This window comes from Gavia stellata, chromosome 5, assembly GCF_030936135.1.
Source record: "Gavia stellata isolate bGavSte3 chromosome 5, bGavSte3.hap2, whole genome shotgun sequence".
In the NCBI taxonomy this organism is placed as follows: domain Eukaryota; kingdom Metazoa; phylum Chordata; class Aves; order Gaviiformes; family Gaviidae; genus Gavia; species Gavia stellata.
This window is the reverse complement of record NC_082598.1, coordinates 7,041,564-7,064,174: the sequence shown is the minus strand read 5'-3', so window position 1 is coordinate 7,064,174 and position 22,611 is coordinate 7,041,564. Positions and strand designations below refer to the sequence as shown.

At 40.1% G+C, this 22,611-nt stretch overlaps 1 protein-coding gene across 3 annotated transcripts; it reads right to left on the bottom strand.

Moving 5' to 3' along the window:
* Window positions 1-1,190: 1,190 nt before the first annotated feature.
* ST3GAL5 (ST3 beta-galactoside alpha-2,3-sialyltransferase 5) lies at window positions 1,191-12,184 on the bottom strand. 3 transcript variants are annotated; one of them, XM_059817741.1, is made up of 6 exons: window positions 12,075-12,184; window positions 10,179-10,293; window positions 7,723-8,066; window positions 6,104-6,290; window positions 3,290-3,448; window positions 1,191-2,016 (listed from the first exon to the last, which is right to left on the bottom strand). In XM_059817741.1, the coding sequence occupies exons 1-6, from the start codon at window positions 12,182-12,184 to the stop codon at window positions 1,753-1,755; spliced, it is 1,179 nt and encodes a 392-aa protein (XP_059673724.1). In that variant the 3' UTR covers window positions 1,191-1,752. The 3 variants fall into 3 exon arrangements, with proteins under 3 accessions (XP_059673724.1, XP_009809185.1, XP_059673725.1); XM_009810883.2 differs by having other exon boundaries at window positions 12,065-12,137; XM_059817742.1 differs by having other exon boundaries at window positions 10,185-10,293; window positions 12,065-12,137.
* Window positions 12,185-22,611: the final 10,427 nt, after the last annotated feature.

Below are 22,611 nucleotides of genomic sequence, written 5' to 3'. Positions count from 1 at the left end.
AGTGCCAGAGACAAGAATCTGATTTACAAATTTGCCCACCATCCACAACTGGCTTTCAAGGACTTGCAAGTACATGGGAGTTACAAAAGATGAGGTCCTTTATGACCTGATGTCATTTTATTGCCTTTTAGTATAAAGGCCAGAACCAGCCTGCTGCTCCTGCATTATAACATTATCATTCATTAGAACTTCTCTCCATGAAAAAAAAAAACCAACCACCCTAATCTTGTTTTCCCACATTAGTATTTTGAAAATCTAAAACTACAACTACATTCATATCTTACCCCGTAATAAAAAAAAAGTGGGAATGTTCACCATGTGGAGAGTCCATGACTACGAACAATGTTTCTAGGCCAACCTTTGATCAATTTGCTAACAAGCTTTCATTCCCAAAGAAAGCATTTTTCACATACTGTAGATTAAGTAACAACACTACTCAGTGCAAACAGAGTCATAGCTACTACTCTACTAGTAACAAAATTAAAATGAACACCAAAACCTGCCTACAGATCTGCACAGTCCAGTTTCTTTGCAATGCACTGATTTCCAGTCACAAGAACATTTTTTTATTTTTTTTTTAAGTATGCTGCTTTCAGCAGTTATCTAGCTTGCTACTAGATCATACTACTTTCTCAAAGTGATTTTCTTCTTAACTTACACACACTCACCCAATTGCTGACTCAAAAGCTGATCCAGGAAAATGAACTACCTCTCTAAATAATCAACACTAGAGTTCATAAGGGTCATCATCATTATAAACTATTAACATTACAATATCTGTAAATAATTACTTAAGGATCATAAAGTAAACCAATGGAAATTTTAGCCTAGTCATAGATTCTATTATTGCTAAATGAAAGATTTACACAAACCAGTGTTTTATAGAATCAGCAATTCTCAAGTCACTCAAATAAAAAAAGGGGCAGATTTTGTATTAATGCCACTTCTTTAACTGGGGTAGCTGAACTCTGCTGCAAATCAACTAGTTAGAAACATTTATCCGGGTCTTAAGGAATGGAAACAACAAAAGACTGATTCAGGTGAAAGTCTCCTACTGGCTAAATCCTCTTATATTGTGCCCTGGCCCCAAACATGCCTCATGATAAAGCAGAATTCTAACCCAATACATTAATGAATCAATGATTTTAATATCAACCATGAACACCAAAGTACTATTCAGTTGTTGCCACAACAGTTCCTCTTCCCTCACCCCCACTCCCACATTCCTTCTCCACCCCCCAAAAAAATACTAAGACAAAAACCAAAAGAATATAAATATTTTGGGGAACACTCAAGTTGCAAGAAATGAAAGACTTGAGAAGCATATGCCTTTCTTTTCACAGCATGCATGAAAAGGAGTCATACACCAAGAACTGGATCGACAAAGACAGTAGTTCAGTGGAAAATAACTCTTGTATGCTGTTAAACAACTCAGACTAGCATTGTGCGTACCATATACATCTGAAACCAAAAACTCTGCTTTTCTTCAGACAACTTAAAACATTAAATATTTTAAATGGATCTCTTTCAACTCCAAGTTGTATTTACATAGTTACCCACAAAAATGTGCAAAGTAAAATCTGACATCAAAATAAATTTCAAAGTCCAACAAATTGAACTTGGCATTAAAAAAGGCAGCAGAGATTCCACATCCATTTTATACACACTTCGAAGAACTAAAGACAGTGAAAAGGTGGTTCTGACTGAACCTCTGGAAATTTAACAAATCCAAACCATGCCACACTTCAATCACTAGCTGTCTTTGCCGCAGAATTCACAATATATCCCACCAGTGAGGTCTTTGACAACTTTTTCTTTGATCAGTTTTTGTAGGAATTTTGTTTCGCTTGTCACATTGTGCATAGTTTGTCCGTTCATGGCAGCCATGCAGAGGTTGTTGTAATAGTGCAAAGGTGTGCTGGGCTGATTGAGGTCATATCCAAATCCTGCTAAGCTCACTTCATCACATAAATGTGTAGCCAGAACAACTGCTGTGACCCCAATTGTAGGTACATTCTAAAAAGGGGGAAAAAATGAAGCCTGATGAATTCAAATATATTCTCCTTTGCCAGTTGTTATAAACACTTTACAAAATTTTATGGCTTTGTCTATTCCCTCTCCTCACTTAAAATTGAAATCAATTAAACAATCAATTAAAACTAAAAACAATTACAAATAAAACTAAAAATCAATTAAGTGATCAAGTAAAACTAAAAGCTTCAGGGCCAAATACTAATACAACTTGAGTATTTGCCTTTAACAAGGGTATTGGGTGTCAACACTAAATTTTTTTCTGTGAAGGCAAGACACCCTATTACTATGTAGTTAAGCTACAAGTGAACCCTTGCTCCAAACACTCAAACAACTCCTGATACGCAGTTAAACTTGACAGTTCTTGGTGTATGCTTACTTCAGTCTTGAGCAACAGGCTCTTTAATAGTATTCTTCAGAATATGACTTTTCACTGAACAACCCATGAAGAAGGCAAGTATACTATAATACAGCTAAAAGATACACAGCTTCGTATGTTACGTTATTTTCATAAATAAACGTGAGAAGATCCTTCAATCATTTGTGCAATAATGCTACCATTAAATGCTTTCACACAAAAGGTAAAAGAACGACGGTTATTCCATATTTTTCACAGTTCAAGAGAACTAGCGACACCCAATTTCTCAAACAAATAATTAAAATAACAAAAATGCAGTGTATAATTAAACTGGGCAATTCATCACTCCATACTATTGCTGGAGTAAAGGACATAGACGGAGGATATACCCTTCAGTTGCTATTGAGCACACTGGCATCCATAGCAATTCCAACAGTTAGAAGGTTGCTTTACGCTGGCCTGGTTTCCACGCTCTGTCTGCTTTCCCTGCAGCTAGGAGACACACCTGTCTACAGCCGACTGCTGGTTTGACTTAACAGGGCTGCTCTTAACACCGTTAACATAGTATGTTTTGAAAATTTAACACCAGTCACAATGATATGTGAGTGAACGCACTACTGGAATGAATTCATGTCTCACTGCTTTGTAAAACAGGCCATTTCATGTCAACATGCACAGGCATAATAATACCTCATCTAAAATGGTGAGCTGAAATCCTACTTTGATTTTAAAAAAGAAAATACAAGAGTCTTTTTAGAGTGCATCAATTTCCCTATTACTTGAGACCAGCTCTGAAATTGCACAGAGAAACTATATTGAAGGAAGAGCCCAAAATTTTTTTCAGTTTCTTATTTTACTTTGTATTTTATAGTCTCCTTCTCCTAAAAGGAAACTTCTTACCTTATCCCAACCCCAGAATTTTGATCGAGGTTCAGGGAACTGTAAAATATCCAAAGCTGTCTCTTTGATGATGACTGGATTCAGGATCCGAAACTGCTTTGATGTAAAAGGAATTTTCTCAGCAACCTCCTTCCAGAAGAAAAGTCGCACCCACAGAGGCTAAGAGAAAGAAAAAAATAGTTCAGCAAAGGCAAACTCTGAGACTGCAGTATGGCAGACAGTACACAAGTTATAGAACTCATCAGTGATTCTGAGAAATTCAGGAAACAGTTTATAGCTAAGGTAGACTCAGGAATACCAGCTCAAGTGACTGACCCAAAAGAGGAAAAACCTTCGAAGTATTTGGAATTGCAGAGAGGATAGCAGGGGGAAAAGTTGTTTATTCTGAATATTTGACTGCACTTTGTGTTTAATCAGTCAACACATCCACCAGAATCCACAAGGTTCTTTGGATGTTGCCCAGCAAAACTGAGCAGGCAGCAGTATTTAAAGAAATGGGAAAGAGAACCAGTTTTCCACTAACATTAACCAGGCATTCTGAAGCAAGCACTGGATTTAAAACAATTTTTCTCAGGCTTTGAAGTGAACAGCTGTTGTTTGACAGCATCCACCTAATGATAAATGTAACACTTCAGAAGAGGATTTACACAAGACTCAGCAAGCTAGATTCTGATCTCATGCCACTTGCAGTCAATTAGATGCATCCTAATGGAAAAAACAATACTCAGTCAGGCTCACTTTACAACTCTTTCCATATAATGCGTAACACTAAGCAAATGATAAGACTTACATAGCTGCAACATAGACCTATATTTTTTAAACAGGTTTATTGCTACCCTAACATACAACTCCACAGCAGCTTAAACTGATCAAATCTAGATTGCCATGGTCCCATCTTCCCACCTGTGCTCTGAATGAGTTTACTAAAGTATCAATGCCTGCACAGAGAGCTGATCCAACTGAAAGCCTGGTATTTGAAAGGAAAAGTATGTTTTCAGTTCCCAGAGTCACAGAGTGGTTGAGGTTGGAAGGAACCTCTGGAGGTCAAGTGGTCCAACAACCCTGCTCAAGCAGGGACACCTAGAGCTGGTTGGCCAGGACTATGTCCAGATGACTTTTGAATATCTCCAAAGATGGAGACTCCACAACCTCCCTGGGCAACCTGGGCCAGTGCTCGGTCACCCTCACAGTCAAAAAGTGTTTCCTGATGTTCAGAGGGACCCTCCTGTGTTTCAGTTTGTGCCCGTTGCCTCTGGTCCTGTCACTTGGCACCACTGAAAAGAGCCTAGCTCCGTCCTCTTTGCACCCTCCCCTCGGGTATATATGTACATTAGTAAGATTTCCCCCTGAGCCTTCTCCTCTTTAGGCTAAACAGTCCCATCTCTCTCAGCCTTTCCTCACAGGAGAGATGCTCCAGTCCCTTAAGCATATTCGTGGCCCTTCGGTGGACTATCTCCAGTATGTCCACTCCCAGATTGGTTCCCCAAACTGGCTCTCTGCACCAGCAAAAACACCAGAGCAAGGAAGAAGGTGGGAGTGAGCCCATCTGCTCCTAAGCCATGCAAAACAAGAAAAGGAACTCTTTTCATGAAGCACATACTTCAGTCTTGTAACTCACTATGAGCGGATGTGGCAGATACCAAAAAGCAATCACTCTTTCAATTCCCCCAAAACAAATTTTAATACAGAAAGCCATCCTTGTACTAGTCATTCTTCAAAACCAAACCTTAAAACATGAAATAGCCAGACAGCTTGTAAAACAAGTAAGTTAGGGATACAACTCAAGTTAGAAAGCTGCTGGTCATCAAAATTACTACACTGCTGCAGGGAAGGTCATAGACCAAGATTGTCTTGTCCCTGGTAAAAAAAAAAAAAAAAATCAGGGAGCAAAAGTTTTTAAATTTGCACAAATTCATGCATCCAGGAAAATCTCCCCTCTACAAAACATACTCGGATTATTCAAAACAAGGCAATATCCCTGCACACACTCTGTGGACTAAAGGAGTAGCAGACAGTCATGGTCCATATTAAACAGACCTTCCATACGCTCTCATGTTGTAAAAATCACATAATTAAGAAGGGAACTTGGAATACCTAAACTAGTAATGTATCAAATTGTTAAAAAAAATCTGTCAGGCTTTCTTCTAAATCTATCTCAATAATTTAGAGCACTTGTTTTCAATCTGTGGTCAGAGAAACCTAGCTACTGGTTTTCAACTTGCAGAAATTATCTGCTTGCAAATTGAAAGAGGTGAAAACCACCAATTTAAAGAGAGTTTGGAAACATGGAACCCTTCTATCAGTTCCTTAGGGATCTCTGCACTTCTTTAAATATTCAGTGAGAAATAAACGACCTCTTAATTTTGGAACCACAGACAAACCTGAACTAACAACTGTGATGCTTCAGTTACACATTAACTGCAGGTATGCCTATTGTAGCAGCACAGACTTCAGCTGTTAGAAAAAATGGACTGGCATCCAGAAATCTCATTTCTGTTTCAGGCTCTGCAGACTTCAACAAGTCACTTAAACCCAATGTGAAATAAATCCCACCTTAGTAAACACTCGGTACATCATGTAGCTTGGTGCAAACCACCAATATCTGCAGAAATAAAAGTGATACTATCAGCATGGGGCTTCAACATGAATGCTGGTACCAACTGTAACTAGGAGACATAGCTAAAAACCCCACAAGTTAGATAAAAGATCCTCAGTGTAATAAAACGGGAAGTAACAGACCAGCCAGCTTCTTCAGCATTAGAAAAGAAAAAACAAACAAAAATCACAGGTACATAACACTGCCACATTACATACCAAGGTTTCGTTTTTTACAATTGCTTGAAGCCAATTGAAATCAACACTTTTAAACAAAACAGCCACAAACAAGCTAGCAGGAGGATACTCCTGTTCAGAAAGAGGGGCTCCTTCCGGGTAAGTCATCCGTATAGTAGTTTTGTTACCAACGTGATCCGTGTATCCTTGAACTGGTGCATCATTTAACCTACCAAGAGAAAAAAAAACACAGAGAGAAACCGTATTTAATAAGCATGGGTTACAATCTCATTAAAGCATCAGATACTAAGCAAAGAACTTGTATTTGGCCCACAGATTTTTAACAGAGTGCAGCGTTTTCTCAGTATTGCCATGTTCCTCACCTCACACACTCACTGATCCCTCATCTTTGAGAGGAAGCCAGTTTTATTTCTGGATTAACTGGCAGAAGTGCAAAACTTCAAAAGAAAAGCTTGAATAGAAAAAATAATTTAAAACAGCATTGCAGAATGTCATATTCATTGCCTTGTGCCAACTCAGAGAGGCTTAAAAGAGGAAGGGGAAGAAAACACACAGGAAGTTGCCTGCGTTATCTTTATATGTATATACACCACAAGTATTAAACACAGAAAGGCATTCAAATTATCCCATCAATGCAATGTAATGCATCCTGTGGGTTTACATCATTCCAGCTCACACAAAATTTCAGATGCTAGCATACTGCTGACAAGCGTCATCCAGCTCCATCACTTCTGCAGAACGGCGTAAGTCCTGCAAGTTTTATTACATCAACAGAAAAGTCACCTTCACACTGCCAGCCCTAACTTCAGGGAACAGTTAATGCAAGTTCTCTGCCCCTCCACATGCTAATATGTTTCTTTACCTTTGTATAAGAGCTATTGACTCACTATATCAAGTCTTCTCTTTCTAAGAGGAGCAAGTCTTAGTTTACAAAGCAACTGGGGAAAATGCTTGTATTAAATTTATTGGTGACTTTACATGATTCAAAATACAAAGAATGAGAGTTCAAACAGTAATGTTCAGAAGGCACAAATACAAAGCATGTATTCATTTAATTCAGACATTAGAAAACATGGGTAATCACAGAAAGCATGCGCTGATCTTATAAAGATAAGGAAAGATAAGCATGCTATACAGTAAGCAAACTGTAAAGATAAAGTAAAGATAAGCATGCTACGCAGTGTGTAAGCCAACTGTATACTGAAACACCAATTAATTTTTATTGTGTTTGAAATAGTTATAAAAGAAATCCTTCAAATAAGCATCCTGACTAACCAAAGGGAAAAAGCCAGAGGTGAGTCCTAAAGCCTACCTCTGAAAGCTTAAACATATGAATGCATAAAACCAGGATTCCCTACTTGTCTATGATTTCACTGCTTTCTATCTCATTTCTGCCCATGTTTTTTTGTATCTGAAGTCCACAAATAATTACACTGAATTCCTGTCTTGAGAACATGACAATTTATTTTACTGCTAAGACTTCTAATTCCATCAAGTCACAAGTAAATTTCTCAAAAGCAGTTTCAGGAATAGTCTTGTAAGGTGCATAGATGTTGGGAGATACTTTCCCCTTAAAAAAACAAAGTTGGCTCATAAAGTAAAGTCAAAGTAGCTTGAATCCTTAAATGGAAAATACATACCTTATAACAATATCAAACTGATTCAGTAAGTGACCCAGCTCTGATCCGTGAAGAATTCCACCACTGCCAACAACAACACAACGCTTACAGTGTTTTGACTTCAAATCTTCTGGTAAATCATGTTCAGGTAAGAGTTCAAGGAGATTTTTAAGTTTATCAAAGAACTTGTGAAATCCAAAAGGAGGTTCATATTTAAATAAAGATTCCTCTTTATTTATATTTTTTCTTACAAAGGGAGATATGTCCATGCTATATTTCTCCGCAAACAGCTTCCCCATTTCTTTCTTCACATAAGAAGGCCGGCACTGTTCCTGCAATGCAGCACTGGCATACTGTTGTGCTCTCTAAAACAAAACATACACGATTTCAGTCAGGAAAGCCAGCTTCAGGAACATACACAGCCCTCTTAATGCAACCCACCAGTTGACCACCAGCAGTTTAGCAAACACAGGGGTTTATAAAGAAAGCTTAAACATGGAAATACAAGACATTTTAAAACATCCACTCAAATGCAGATACTAACCAGTGCAGGGTGAAAACCTGCAAAGGAATGTCTCTCCATCCAATCACTTAAATCTGGATAGGAGCTCTTCTAAAGAATAAATTAGGCTACTAAAAGAGATAAGTGAAAATGAGACATTTGAGAACATTTGTACTGTTACTCACAAAAACAGATTAAAAAAAATCTAGATGTACTTCTACCCATCTAATTCAAGCAAGCCAGCAAGTGGAATTCTACTCCACTGCTCCATTGCGTGACCTGAGTTCTGTCTGCGGTAGGATTTTACCAGAGACACATCCACTGGGTAAAAGTTCTGTGAAATGGCAGGCTGGACTTGCTTATAATCAACATGAAGTAACCCTTCTTCCAGAAGTATTGCTAAAGTGGTATTACTAATGACTAAAACACAACTTTAAAAGGAATGCAAGGTGGAGGTGTTTCAGGTCTTCTTTCAAAGACTAGTCACTAAAATAAAAGACTACAGTTCCATATTGCATAAAAAGATTAAGCTGTCAGATAAAACTACACATCTATATGTCTCATTTAAAAAAAACAAACCAAAAAACTATTCATGTACATTTAAGATATCTGTAGTGGCAAGCTGGTATCTGATGTAAGGAATAAGAGAATTAGCAAAGGTATTATTTTTATCAGTTAAAATCTTTTTGCATGTTCTCTTCCCTGATACAACTCTGATGATCTTTTCTCAGCTGTAATAAAAACCCCATTTTTTTAAAAACAAGATTGCTCTACAGAACTGCCTCTGCCACCGATACAAAGGTCTCTGCAAGTCTGGGCATAAACACCACACTTCTTCCTGGGCAAAGCAGTACTGAGCAACTTCATGCTCTACTTTGCCACAAGAGTCAGTGCCTCTTTGGAAGAGCCTCATTTTTAAGGCTGACAGATGGGCATCCTATCAGTAAAAATTAATGCCCATGACTTGATAACTGCCCCAAACAATTGCAATCAGCTACTACCTAACTAGACAAAGAGCAATGCTATTTCCTTATCCTGCATCAAACACAAACAAAATTAATCGCGAGACAGCAATAAACACAGTCCATGCAGTCTTTAGGTTTGCTTGGCTTAAGGTGGTGGTTGTTTGGAAGCAAGAATGTGTTATTGAGAAAAGTAGTAAGTCAAATGAGAAGAAAAGGGGAAGCAAAGAGGCTCAGAAGGGGAAAAATACGCACTGAAGAAAGTGAGAGGTGGGGTAGGATGCACATGCAGCGATGCTGAGACTATCTTAAATCAGGGCTTCTATTCTAAGTTGTGTCTTAGTGTTGAGACATTAAAAGACAGAAATGTAACAACTCTAAGCCAAGGTAAGTACTGTTGTAAGGAGAAAACTGGTTAAGTAGCAAAGGCAGATAAATGTCAGCAAGAATTAAAAGAAAGTTTTATTGGCATCTATTACACCAGCTTAAAAGCCACATGCAAAACTGTAGTTGAAGTAGCTACTACCTTAAATAAATAAGTGAACCAAGAGCTGCACCCTCCTGCACATTTGCCCTGTGATTCCAAAAACATCTGAGCAACTGCAAAGCAAAGTAGACTGGGGAACTGGCTTAGGTAAAAATAAAGCTTTTGTTTAGTATGTTGGGTTTGGGGCTTTTTTTTTTTTAAATATGTTAAATTTTCATTTGCATCAATTTTCTGATCACCAGTGTCATCTGCACTGACACAATAGTATGATGACATCTCCATTTCAAATGTTATTCATAACAGTCAGTTATCTCATTTTACCCCTAAAAATCCAGTTCCTCTATGCACTTCTGTTGTCACTCCACAAGAACAAAACCCAGAAGTTCTATGGCATGAAATGAAGCAAAATATATTTTCCCTCACGGGGTAATTTCAGCATTCTTGTTCTTTGTTATAGACCCTTATAATTCATATTGTCAATTAATAACTTTAAGCCAAGTAAAAATAATGCCAAAAAAATACCAACCCTTACACGATCGAGGTCCACATATGGCATTTTTGTTCTGTCACATTCTTCAGGGCCAAAGTGTAATTTGAGGATATAAAGGAAGCACCCTCCAACCACAAACAGTGCAAGAAGTCTAAAAACAAACAGGAGGGTGTAGGGGAAGGAGAGAAGAGGGGGGAAATCACCTTTTTTTCCAGCAATCCATCAATCACTAAATGATTATTTTTAAACAAATTTAAGGCAGTTGAAGAACTTCAGGTGAATACTTGCATTTGATTCAAAACAAGAAAAACTATTGCTTTGTTCACTGCAAGTCTTTCACCATTCTTCAGAGCTATCTGCAGGAAAGTATGAACATATATAGATGCTTTGATAAGGAAAATGTTGCATATTGACACCAATTTATGCAGTTCTATGCCTGCATCATATACTTTAAATGCATCTCTGATGGGCCAAACAGCTCTCCTCACATAAAGAAACCAAAAGTGACTTCTGGTTTCCTACTTTAACGGGCAACTTTATTTTGAATTATGTATTTTCATGCAAGTTAAAAAAGGGATGGAACTTCAAATTGCAGGATTTGGGGCCAATGGCCATCACCCACTGGCAGGCTAGAATGCAGAATTTAGATGCTCGGGTTTATCTTGAGAAGCCTGATTTAATTATTTACATCCCCAAAACATGCAGAAGAAAAAACCCAAACTTTAAAATTGACTAATATAGACTATCCGTATTTTTGATCTACTGATTTATCATTCCTTAGGAATCTCACTGTTGATCTCCAAATATTCACTTGGCTCATTTCATGTCTAAACCAATTTGCAAAAATTACATCATTATTTGGTTAGAGTTGCGGTTGTTGCTCAAGTATGTAGTTTGAGCTTTATTATTGATTTTCATTTCCTACAGTTTCCTAAGGACTGGACATTTGTTTAAATGTCTTAAAAAAATACAACCTACTAAGTGTTCAGTGCTTCTTGAAATTCTTTCAGATTAAGTTAATACAGGTTTCCAAGATTTTTTTTTCAAAAAGCTTATACCATAAGGGCTAATACATGCAATCCTGGCACTTAATTTGCAGTATGTGCTGCAAATAAGGTGGCTACTGGAAAAGCAGCACTGTTCTTGCATCTGATTTAACTAAATTAAATTTTGCACTGATGGGGGGGGGGTCTAAAACCTTCATTAGCATGTTAGGCTGCAACCCCTGGAAATTGGCTGACCGGCAGAAACAGGGGATTCACAGCAGATGAATGAGGCTGGTTTTCCACCACAGAGGTTTATCAAGTATCTCTAGATTCAGCTGGAGCTGCACCATGCAGGTGCTCAAAACACCAGTGGGTATAACAGTTTGGCTTTGGGATTTTTAAGCTTTAAGGCCTAAAAATTCATATGGCAGAGAGGCATCACAGTAGTGAGGTTTTTTGGTTTAAAATATGGTTCTGGATGTACACTAGCGCACACTCATTAATTCAAATTTGATGTTAAACTACAAACAATGCAGTAACAAAGATTTTGTGATGTAACACTCCAGAAGTCTTCATAAACAAATGAACTGTGAGGGGACACCTCCCCAAAATACCTACTAAACATCCACTGGCCTTCAACTTCTTCAATTACCAGACTGTACAAAAGCCTCATTGTTACTTAACTGGACACAAAAAAATTTGAAAATACTTGCAAGTGAAGTACCGGGATTTCACATTGGCTTTGGAAAACAGGTACTACCATGAGAGAGGCCAGACTCCTCAAAGTGTTTTAGGTGCCTCAGGGAAAGCTGTGTGCCTAACCCTCCATTCAGTTCCTGTGGCAATCTCATCCCTTGACGTTTGCATCTTTTTTGTAACTGCCCAGGCTAAAGGGAGAGCGGCTGACCTCCACATTGCCATGACAATGACACTTACTTGCGAGTACCTTTTAAAAACCAGCTTGGTCTTCTCATCTTCATGTGTAGCCACCCTACACCATTGCACAGGAGGTGAACAATCACTTTTCAGCTTCACAGAGTTATTGTCACTCAGCATTGCTGTAAAAAAGAAAAAACTGTAACTTTTTCTGAATGGAAGAAAGGTTAGAGGACATCCAATGACTGTTAACTTACTCTGTTTCCCAAAGACGACTGTGATTCTTGGTTATCGTGTCAGGAATACTGAATCACTCCTGACCTCCTTGTGATCAAGAACATACTCATTTCAGATGTGCCGCCAGGACATGATTCTAAAAATTATGTACATGTGACCAGGTATACGTCTTTGCATTCTTCATAAGCCTGAAGTCTAACAATTGCAATTACATCAGCTACTGTCAAACACTATTGTTTGATCTTGGTCAAACACCATTTTGTTTGAGCAATTATTAGACTCTGGACAGGAAAAAAAAATTCTATACAGTATGCTCAGGGTATTTAGGATCCCTGAATCAAAATGACCAAGCACTACACTACCCTGCAGGCTTCAAGCATGCTCCCAACATGCAAAACCTGTACAAACCATCCCATCCTCAAAAACGGAGCCCACATCTCAAATCAACTCCCTGATTTCCCTGAGGTTAAGCAAACCTGTTTCATCATTGGTCTGAATCTACTGCTGACCTCTTCAGAAGCCCCAACAACGTGATCAGCAACTTCAACAGCAATCACCAGAGGGTGTGCAGGAAATTTTGCCTGGCATGCAGCAGGACCAGGAGGCTGCCAGCACAAGGGCAGTTTCTGTGCACAGGAGCAGTTCTCCTCCAATAAACATTGTGAACCCAGCAAGAGCACACAGCACTCCCTCACAGATGGGCAAGTCACTGATCATTAGCTAAGGAGAAGCAATCTCACTGCTTACTGTTTGTAAGCTCCCACGAGTTTCTATCAGCATGCCTCAATTCTCATTCTGAAAAGAAAAACGCAGGCTGGCACATCAACTTCTCACAGGCTGCTGCCATTAACCAAAGATGTGAGCAAACAAGGAAACACCATGCAAAGCCTACCCATACAAGCCTGCTGATTTTGGCATGAAAGGAGAATGGATGTGGGCAAGGGTTTTTCCTGCCTTACCAACCTCCAGAAGCAGCACTCCCTTTGATCAGCCAACCATGGAAGGGTGCAGCCTGATCCTCCACAATGGAGGATTTCGTTCCCCTTCATCTCAGTGCTTAACCCTCTCTGCTCTCCACTACAAAGATGTTCACGCTCTTCTGTTCTTTTGCTGAGAGCTCCGTCACAAGGACTTTTAAAAAAAGCAGGGCTAAAGGAAGGCTTTTCTCTAGGGACAATTTTCCACATTGTCTTTTCCACTCCACCTCCTCTTATTTTGTATGGCGATATGACCCATTTGAACTAGTCTGTATCGCCACTTCGAAACACTGTTTGTTTGGACAAACAACTGATATTCTTAAACACCAGGATGAAAGAGCTGATGAGACAGAAGCATCCCCTCCAGATCTGAAATCCAGCCCACTGAAATTTCAGGAATATCTAATTCAGAAGATGACTCAAAGTCAGTATCTCTTTGCACACACATCATTTCTCAGTAGCAAGTTCAATATACATGGCAGAAGGTCAAAAGCCACAAACCATTGAGAGACAGGGTGGGACAAGGAGAGATAAAGATCAACACCAGCATCTTAAGTCCTTTCAAGAGCAGACAACAGTTAAGTGATGTTTTCTAGAGTCACCTGCAAGTGGTCATAACCCACACAACAGAGCAAGGCAAAAAAAAGCCTAATGGGTTTTGCCAGCAGAAAACTTCACCACTTACCTCAAACATAGGTAACTTTGTTATTACGATACTTCTAAGAACCTCAAATTACCCACCTAGCTGTATTTATTAATTGCACAGACTCTCTGAGCTGTCACACCCATTTGTAGGCCTTTGTCACAAACAACACCTTTCAGCAGATCTGAAAGCACTGTACAAACCAAGGTCAGTACCTTGGGGGTAAGTGACACCCCAAGCACCCCAAGGGTACCCAAGGGTTGATACCCCAAGGTCCCCCAGAACGCTAGCAGTTAAGCTGGAAATCAAATCTAGCTCCAGTCTCCCACACAACCTGTCAAGACACAAGACAACAGATCACAGGGAACCTATCAAGCCTTACAAGTTCATCATTTTCTCAGAGCGACACCTCTTCTTTACTGGATGCATCTGTAACACTGAATAAAAACAGCACTGAGGAGCAAAACTGGGTGTTGACACCACCACGCCAGTCATCTGCATTAGAAGCCCATTTTGCTCTCAGCTAAGATTTGCAGCATTATCAGTCAAGTTCACATGGGTGAAGGGCTAGTGCGCATCAGCAAAATTTGTTACAAGGACCATATCCTAGTGCCAGTTATGGATCACCAAGCTGAACTGCTCTACCTTAAGATGTCCAGTGCCAATCCAGCAGGACTTGCACAATCACCTTATATTCCAGGATATGACACACGCCCTTCCTGCCACACTATGCAGACAAGACAACTAAGCACCTCTCATCAATACCTGGGACCTGGTACCTTCATACCAACACATTTCGAAGATGACAGGTATCCACAGAGATCATGTTGCCAGCACGCACAGGGAGCAGACCCAGTTCACGGAGCCTGCCAGCAGAGTCACATGTGGCGCACGAAACAAGCGGCGATCAGAGCACACTGCAGAGCTGCGGAGGAGACCGTGAACAAGGGCTACAAACCAGGTGGAAACTCCAGGACTGCTCCACGTACTACAGAGAGTACCAACAGCCAGATCACCTTGGAGGAGACTGGCTCAGACCAGCACAAACAAGGGGAAATCAGCGCTGTTTGGCAAAAGGGAAGGGGATCGCTCACCGACATGGATGGCTTACTGCATGCATGTGATGGCTGAACACTGCATATGCCTAAGCTACAATGAACAACAAAACATTAATTGCATCTGACAGTTCCACGGCTGTCTACATACATGGTTGGGGAGAAATACAAAATGGAACTTTTCTTTTTAAAAAAAATTCTGAATAAAAAGCAGGAAACAAGCTTCAGCCATTTTCACTACAGAACAATGCAGGTAATAATTCTCTCTCAGGTAAACAACATAAAGAGGTAACTTGAGCACAGTCTACAGGAACCTAGATCAGAATGGATTCTGCACAAAAGAATCAGTCAGACTAGGTATCAGAGGATCCTGCTAGCAGGAAATCATTGCAACAAGGTACCAAATGACATCGTGAGGTCTGGCCGTGGTACTGGTAAAATTTATGAAGGAACACAATCCAGATTAAGCACATTTTCCAGCAGTTTGAATCAAATCCATAATGTTTTACAGCTTGAATTACAAGGATAAGGTTAAAGCCTCACTGCCTTTGCTTTGTTCAAAGCAGGTTTTTATTTCTTTGCAAATTAGTCTTTCCCATTCTAGGACCCGGGTTCCATTGTAATTTGACAGAAACGCTTGTGAAAGACTGCTCAATGTATATAAAACTTTTTATTGCCTAATGGCACTAACATACTCCTGGAATCATCCTGCAGTGTGGAACGACACAGCCAATCTCCTCTGCTGTATACATCAAAGAAGAGTGCTCTGCAAACAACACGCTTTTAATCATTTCCAAGGGTGAGAATTTCCTACCACAGAATTGTACACAGAGATCCTACAACAGATGCAGTTTTCATGAAGCCTTTCAAAACAAAGAAAAGGGAAGGCTGCGAGAGATCTGAAAGATGGAGAAGGAACAGAAGAGGTGGAGAGCGATGAAGACAGAAGGGGATTAACAAGGAGTGCAAGACTGCAATAAACAAGTGCTATCAAAGTCTTCCCTGCCTCTGAACAAAATAAATTCCAGTCATCCCCAAACGGTTGCTTCACTCATCCTGGATGTGTAAAAAGGAACAAGGAAACACAGAGAACTTAATTATTACCTCAGCACATCCTTTCTGAGTCCAACTCTTAGTATGCGCAATGGTTTTGTTTCATTTTTTTATATAACCGAAATAATGTCAGTTTTCCTTTCATTTGCAACAGTTTACTTCACGTTGACTTTTGTCAGTTCTGTTTACTTCAGATGATTCTTTTCTTGATCAAGTCAATATACATACACAGATAGAGGAAGTCAAAACACATCTGTCCAGCGCAGCATTTTTTTTTAAAACTACTCAATGTTTGATCCTGCACTCATATCTAAGTCAATAAGCACCTTCCACTAGCTGGAATGGCTAAGAGTGCTCAAAAGAGCAAGGTGAGCAGCAACAAGCACCTGAGAGCGCACCTTTCCCAGTGTTCCTGAGCCTTCCTGAGTTTACAGACAGAACACTGGCAGTTAAGAAACCAAACACCAGAGACAAGCTGTGCCTACCATGTCCAGATTTTGTTGTTTGCATACAAAGATCACTGCCAAACACCACTACACCCTTTCACAAAGGGGCAGTGCTACAGTTGTTTTGGGAGCCATAAATGCAAATGTCTCAATTTGTGTACAAAAGATGTCTCAGTAGTAATGCTGTATTACAATCACGTTTTGCATTGACATTTCCATAGCTACTCATTGTGGCGTAATCAGTGAGGACTCCAGGGACTTAAGTTCAGTAGATGAAAAGCAAATTTAAGTGATCTGTGTAAAGCTGCTGTGAAAGCTAAATTGCCCATCAGTAGGAATACACTCCAAAGCTTTTTGTGGTGCTATTCTTTTCACCATAATTTACTTTTGTCTCATTGTTATTCTTAAGTAGACAAAATTTCCACACTTGGAATATTTCAGAAGCAATTAATTTAAGTCTTCAGGATGTCTTTTTATGTGGGAATGCTAAAAACTAAGAAGCAGCATGTGTCAAGTTGTACATGACCACTGCCACACCCTGAAAAAGTCGCGTTTGGTTCTGTACAGCCCCTGGATTTACCCAAAGACTCTCAGCCCCCATTGTTTGAGAGCCAACAGTGTTACCAGGCACGGAGACAAGGCCAGACCAGCCTGCATACGAGTGTAGAATGAGGCATATACCTACATCCCTCACCACCCTCTCATTAAGCCCCCAGAACCGTAACCCCACACAGGAGATGTTTCCACTCTACCTCCTTCGCCCTACCAATTCAAGCACGTTCCTGTCTCCCCACACTCCGAGGGTCGAGTTAACAGTCTCCACATCTGAGCCCAGCATTTTACATGGGCAGTTACCATTCCAAAATAACTGTCTGTGCAGGCAAGGACCAGAGCCACAGAGGAAGCGTTGGCACGGACAGTTACTGTCAGTCGGTAAGTCTTCGTGAAGAAGCGTATCCCCCAGATCCTTGAGAGTACCTGCACATGGGTGTTACCTGCAACTCTACACGCTCTAACATGAGTCCATGGAGAAGCTACCCCAGGCAAGCTACTGCTGAAAGCCCAGCAGGACAAGAAGCATCTGCTGTTCTACAGCTGTAGAGCATCTAGCACATGATCTTGGATTACACCTGAAGCTCCTAGGACTTGAAAATATAAATTAACTCCCTCTCCAGCAATACCACCAGAAGTAGAAACAGGCAGCTTTATGAATCATCCACAAGACAGTCCATCTCAAGGTCTTGCTGGACAGTGCAGCCTTTGAAGTTCACATAACAAGATCAAGCAGCTTGCAGTGTAAAGCCCACAGCAACTGAAAGCTGAAATCCACACCTATATAAAGGCATTGCTAATCAAGAGCAACAGAGCTCAAGCAGGCAGTGAAACAGAAGGTGAAACTAATGCAAAAACACCCTAAAACACCTGCTTGTTTCATGCCCCCTGCTCTAAATGAGATACACACAAATTACTTATGAAACATACTTTCAAAAACAGTAAATGATAAAATGAAATGAGCAACATTTACGTTTCAGGAATAAAATAAGTGAAGTTAAAAGGCAGAGAAGGTGCTTTCACATAGAACAACAGAATGACAGGGGTTGGAAGGGACCTCTGGAGATCATCTAGTCCAACCCTCCGCCAGAGCAGGGTCACCCAGAGCAGGTTGCACAGGAATGTGTCCAGGTGAGTTTTGAATATCTCCAGAGAAGGAGACTCCACAACCTCTCTGGGCAGCTTGTTCCAGTGCTCTACCACCCTCAAAGGAAAGAAGTTCCTCCTCATGTTTAGATGGAACTTCCTATGACCAAGTTTGTGCATGTTGCCTCTCGTCCTGTCACTGGGCACCACTGAAAAAAGACTGGCCCCATCCTCCTGGCACCCACCCCTGAAGTATTTATAAGCATTAATAAGATCCCCCTCAGTCTTCTCTTCTCCAGACCAAAAAGACCCAAGTCCCTCAGCCTTTCCTCATAAGAAAGATGTTCCAGTCCCCTAATCCTCTTCGTAGCCTTCTGCTGCACCCTCTCCAGCAGCTCCCTGTCCTTCTTGAACCGGGGAGCCCAGAACTGGTCACAGTACTCCACATGCAGCCCCACCAGGGCAGAGTGGAGGGGGAGGATAACCTCCCTCGCCCTGCTAGCCACACTCTTCTGGATGCACCCCAGGATGCCACTGGCCCTCTTGGCCCCAAGGGCACATTGCTGGCTCGTGGTCATCCTGTTGTCCCCCAGGACTTCCCGGTCCCTTTCCACAGAGCTGCTCTCCAGCAGGTCAGTCCCTATCCTGTCCTGATGCCTGGGGTTATTCCTCCCCGGGTGCAGTACCCCACACCCGCCTTTGTTGACTTTCATAAGGTTCCTCTCTGCCCAACTCTCCAGCCTGTCCAGGTCCCGCTGAATGGCAGCGCAGCCTTCCGGTGTGCCCGCCGCTCCTCCCAGTTTTGTATCGCCAGCAAACTTGCTGAGGGCACACTCTATCCCTTCATCCAGGTCACTGATGACTATATTGAACAGGACTGGACCCAGTACTGACCCCTCAGGAACACCACTTGTTACAGACCTCCAGCTAGACTCTGTGCCACTAACCACAACCCTCCGAGCTCTATCTATCAGCCAGTTTTCAATCCACCCCACTGTTCTTGCACCTAACCCACACTTCCTAAGCTTGCCTATGAGGATGATGTGGGAGACTGTGTTGAAAGCCTTGCTGAAGTCAAAGTAGACAACATCTACTGCCCTCCCCTCTTCTATCCATCCAGTCATGCCATTGTAGAAAGCTAGAAGAAGCCATCTTGAGATGTTGTGCACATTATGACCAATGAATTGTGCATGAACTTCCTGTTCCGAGGCTTTTTAAAACAACAAAAAAACCCCACAGACATACTGCAAAACTTAATGCAAGAAATTAGAAGAGTGCATTTAAGAAAACTTAAACTGATTACAGATTGTTTCCTGGGACACATCTGGGGAAAACAGATGACATGAATTAAGTGACAACTAAAACAACTAATGTCTGTGATTACTTGCAAAAGTTGTGCCCATAAAAAGATTACACATTTCAATCTATCTTCATTACCGACCAAATAGATGAGATGGTGATTTTCATTAAAGCTTTCAAGACTGATATAATATTGAATAGAAGGTTGTTAAATTACGTAACAACATGAAAAATAGTTTGGTAAAATTTATAGTTAGGATTAATTTTGTTTGCTTCTGCAGTACTGAAACCCACAGAGATCAAACATAAGGGCTGAGGTATAAAAAAATAAGAATGGTTAATTAGGTAGTAGTTTTTGTGGGGTTTTGTGGGTTTTTTTTTAAACAGATGTAAAAAATGTTTAAAAGCCTTCTGTTAAGCAGAGCCTCTCTGTTGAAGAAACCTAAGAATATGAAAAATTTAACTTCTTTCATCTTCTGTTCTTTTTTCAAGAAATTAATTAAAGAACTGATTCAGAAATCAGTATAAAACTCTCCCAGTTGCCTCCCACATCCTCAAAATCTGTTCAACTCTCTTTAATGGGCAAAATAGTCTTGACTCAAGGAATTTTTAAGTAATATTATTTATTGCCATTTAATACAACAACTTCTAATCACCAATTACAATATTGAGAAAAAGAAAACAAACGATGTAACCCATGAGTAACACCTTTCCCTCCCCTTCCACAGGCTAACCTTAAGCCAAACACTTCTCCTCCTCCCCTCCTTGTCTCAATTTCCCTTATTTTTGCCACAGGTTACACAGAGCCTGTCCCAACTCCTTTGGGGAGGCGACAGGCAGTGCAGGAGCTTGGGGTCATGGGCATAATGGTTTCTGTCTGCAGCTCCTCTGTGATTCTCACGGGGTTTCCTCTGCTCCTCTGTGCTTCTTACCAGCCTACCTGCACTGGCATAGGTGGTCCACAAGTCCCTGAGGGGTATCCCTGCTCCGGGACTCTCCCTCCCAAGTCTCCTAATCAACCCATGATACCTTCAGATCCTTCCTATGCTTTCAAACTTCGTCATCTCTTCATTGAAAACAATAAATCACAATGAAATAAGTTTTGCAAATGATCTCTACCCGGTTTAAAAAAATCATAATAAACAATTTTTTAGTTTTTAAATCAACAGTGGATCAAGCCCTGTCCCACTAATATTCAGGGAGAACAATGATAATACAAACAATAAAAAAGCTGAAGCTAAGGACAGTTAGTTGTGCAACCCGTTATACACAGAGGACTCTGCAGTTGCAAGTGTTGTACAGTCAAACTGCTACCTTACAACTGCAATGGATTAGAGGTATTTTTATCCATCCAAAACATGGAGTATTTCTTAAACACAAAACCAATTTGGAAGCATATTCTCTTGTGACTTAAAGAACTTGTTATTAAAAAAAAATCAACCTGGAACAATATACGATCATCCTCTAGCAAGAGGCACTTGAGAAACTGCAACACAGTAAAGGACTGCCTCACTTTCCAATGACTTCTGCAGAAATGAGTCCAAATTTTTAAGCCAAATTTTAAACACAGGTTTAACAGACCAGGAAAGCTAATTGAGAAGCTACCCAGGTGTCAAAATTGGATTTAAAGCCTATACAAGGAAAGCAAAAAAGTCTTTTATATGAATGGGCCTGTTTGCCCATAGTGACAAAATACTCTGGAAAAAGTGGGGAAAGAGGAGGAACAGAGAAGTTATCCTAAAGGAATTGTTTCCAACTAGGAAATCTCTTTCTATAACACAATAAACATTGAAATACCGTCTTTAAGACTCTTATTCAATGGTACATGACAAAAACCCCTTAAAACCACAAGCATGAGGAAAAATTCCAGAGATATTAAAGATTTGAGGAAGACTTATCAGAGACACGCTGAGGCATGAGAGACTCTTGCGTTATAAACTGTAGCAAAGTATTAACTGTTGGATATTTATCGTCAAATAATTCTCTGATCATCAGCCTACCAATTCCTAGCAGAAACAGTCACAAGACATGAAAAGACAGCAGCCTAGGAGCTGCTGCAGAGTAGAGACTGACAGCTTCTCGCCAGAGGAAAAATGGGAACTAAAACTAAAAATTAGAGAATTCTGTCAATTATTTCTTCTGTTGCAACTATATAAAGTTGGTACTTAAACATATTTAGATATCTGATAAACTTTCTTTGAATATTATCTCCTTAGCACCTATTATATTGCATGAAAAAAACATTTGACAGACATGCCTTTTCTGATGAACAGTAGAGTCCATTGTTTTGGTTAATTTAATAACATCAATAGAAATAATGCATCCTTGATGGCAGAAAGAAGTTCAGCCTACAATATGGTTATAAGCACCTACAACAGGACTGATTACATTAGTGTATAACACGTCTTACAAAATTAACTTTGACTGGTAAGGCTTTTTAATTAGACAATAAAAAGTAAAAACCAACATCTGTACAATCTGCAATTCATTTGGTCAAGATCTGTCTTCTCAGAAAATGAGAATGTAATACTGAATCCTACAGGTGTGGACGCAACTGGCAAAAAGTGAAACAAGCAGTAAATGAAAATTTCAGAGCAGCTGACAGACACTCTCAAAGGCACTGACAGGATCGCAGGTGAAAATTATTTTGCCTGGAGCCACAAATACCAGCAAGAAACAACAGCACCTTAGAGGCATCATAATTTTTCTCTCCTTGGCTTATAATGATCTACTTCTCTTTTCTTCTAATTGTTTAATGGCTCATTCCTATATCCTCTTTGCAACATCAACCACCAACTAACTCATGAAATCATTAACAACCTTACATTACTGTGTCTATTTGCCCAGTCTTTTCTTTAGGAAGGATATACATAGCTAGGCTACAACTTGCTCTTAACCTTGGGTCGTCCAGACTAAACACAAAAAAATTGGTTCCAGCTTAAATCCAGTCCAATTATCCGCCTAGAGATATTCAGAGTGTAACACCATCACTTCCTTTCAGCAGCACTCACAGGAAGCTTTTTGGATGTTAATACTGCCTGCTAAAATAATGTTATAGGCAAAGAACTTAGTGGGGTTCTGAATGACAGTTCAATATTCGTAACAGGGATCACCCTCTGGATTTCACTTCTGCCTCAGCACCCTCTTCTCTAGTCAAGTTTTCCAAGCTTTTCTAAGCTTTTCTGTGAAACCTCTTTCAGGTGCTCTAAAGTGAGGAGCAGCAAAAATCCATAATGCACAAACACAAGAAATATCAACA

Excerpts from the sequence above, each read along its gene's own strand:
- ST3GAL5 (XM_059817741.1), bottom strand. The coding sequence starts at position 12,184 with ATGCTGAGTGACAATAACTCTGTGAAGCTGAAAAGTGATTGTTCACCT. Across the intron at positions 8,067-10,178 it reads TGGACCTCGATCGTGTAAGG|AGAGCACAACAGTATGCCAG; the intron begins GTTGGTATTTTT and ends GTTTTGTTTTAG. Across the intron at positions 2,017-3,289 it reads AATTCTGGGGTTGGGATAAG|AATGTACCTACAATTGGGGT; the intron begins GTAAGAAGTTTC and ends CCCCCTTTTTAG.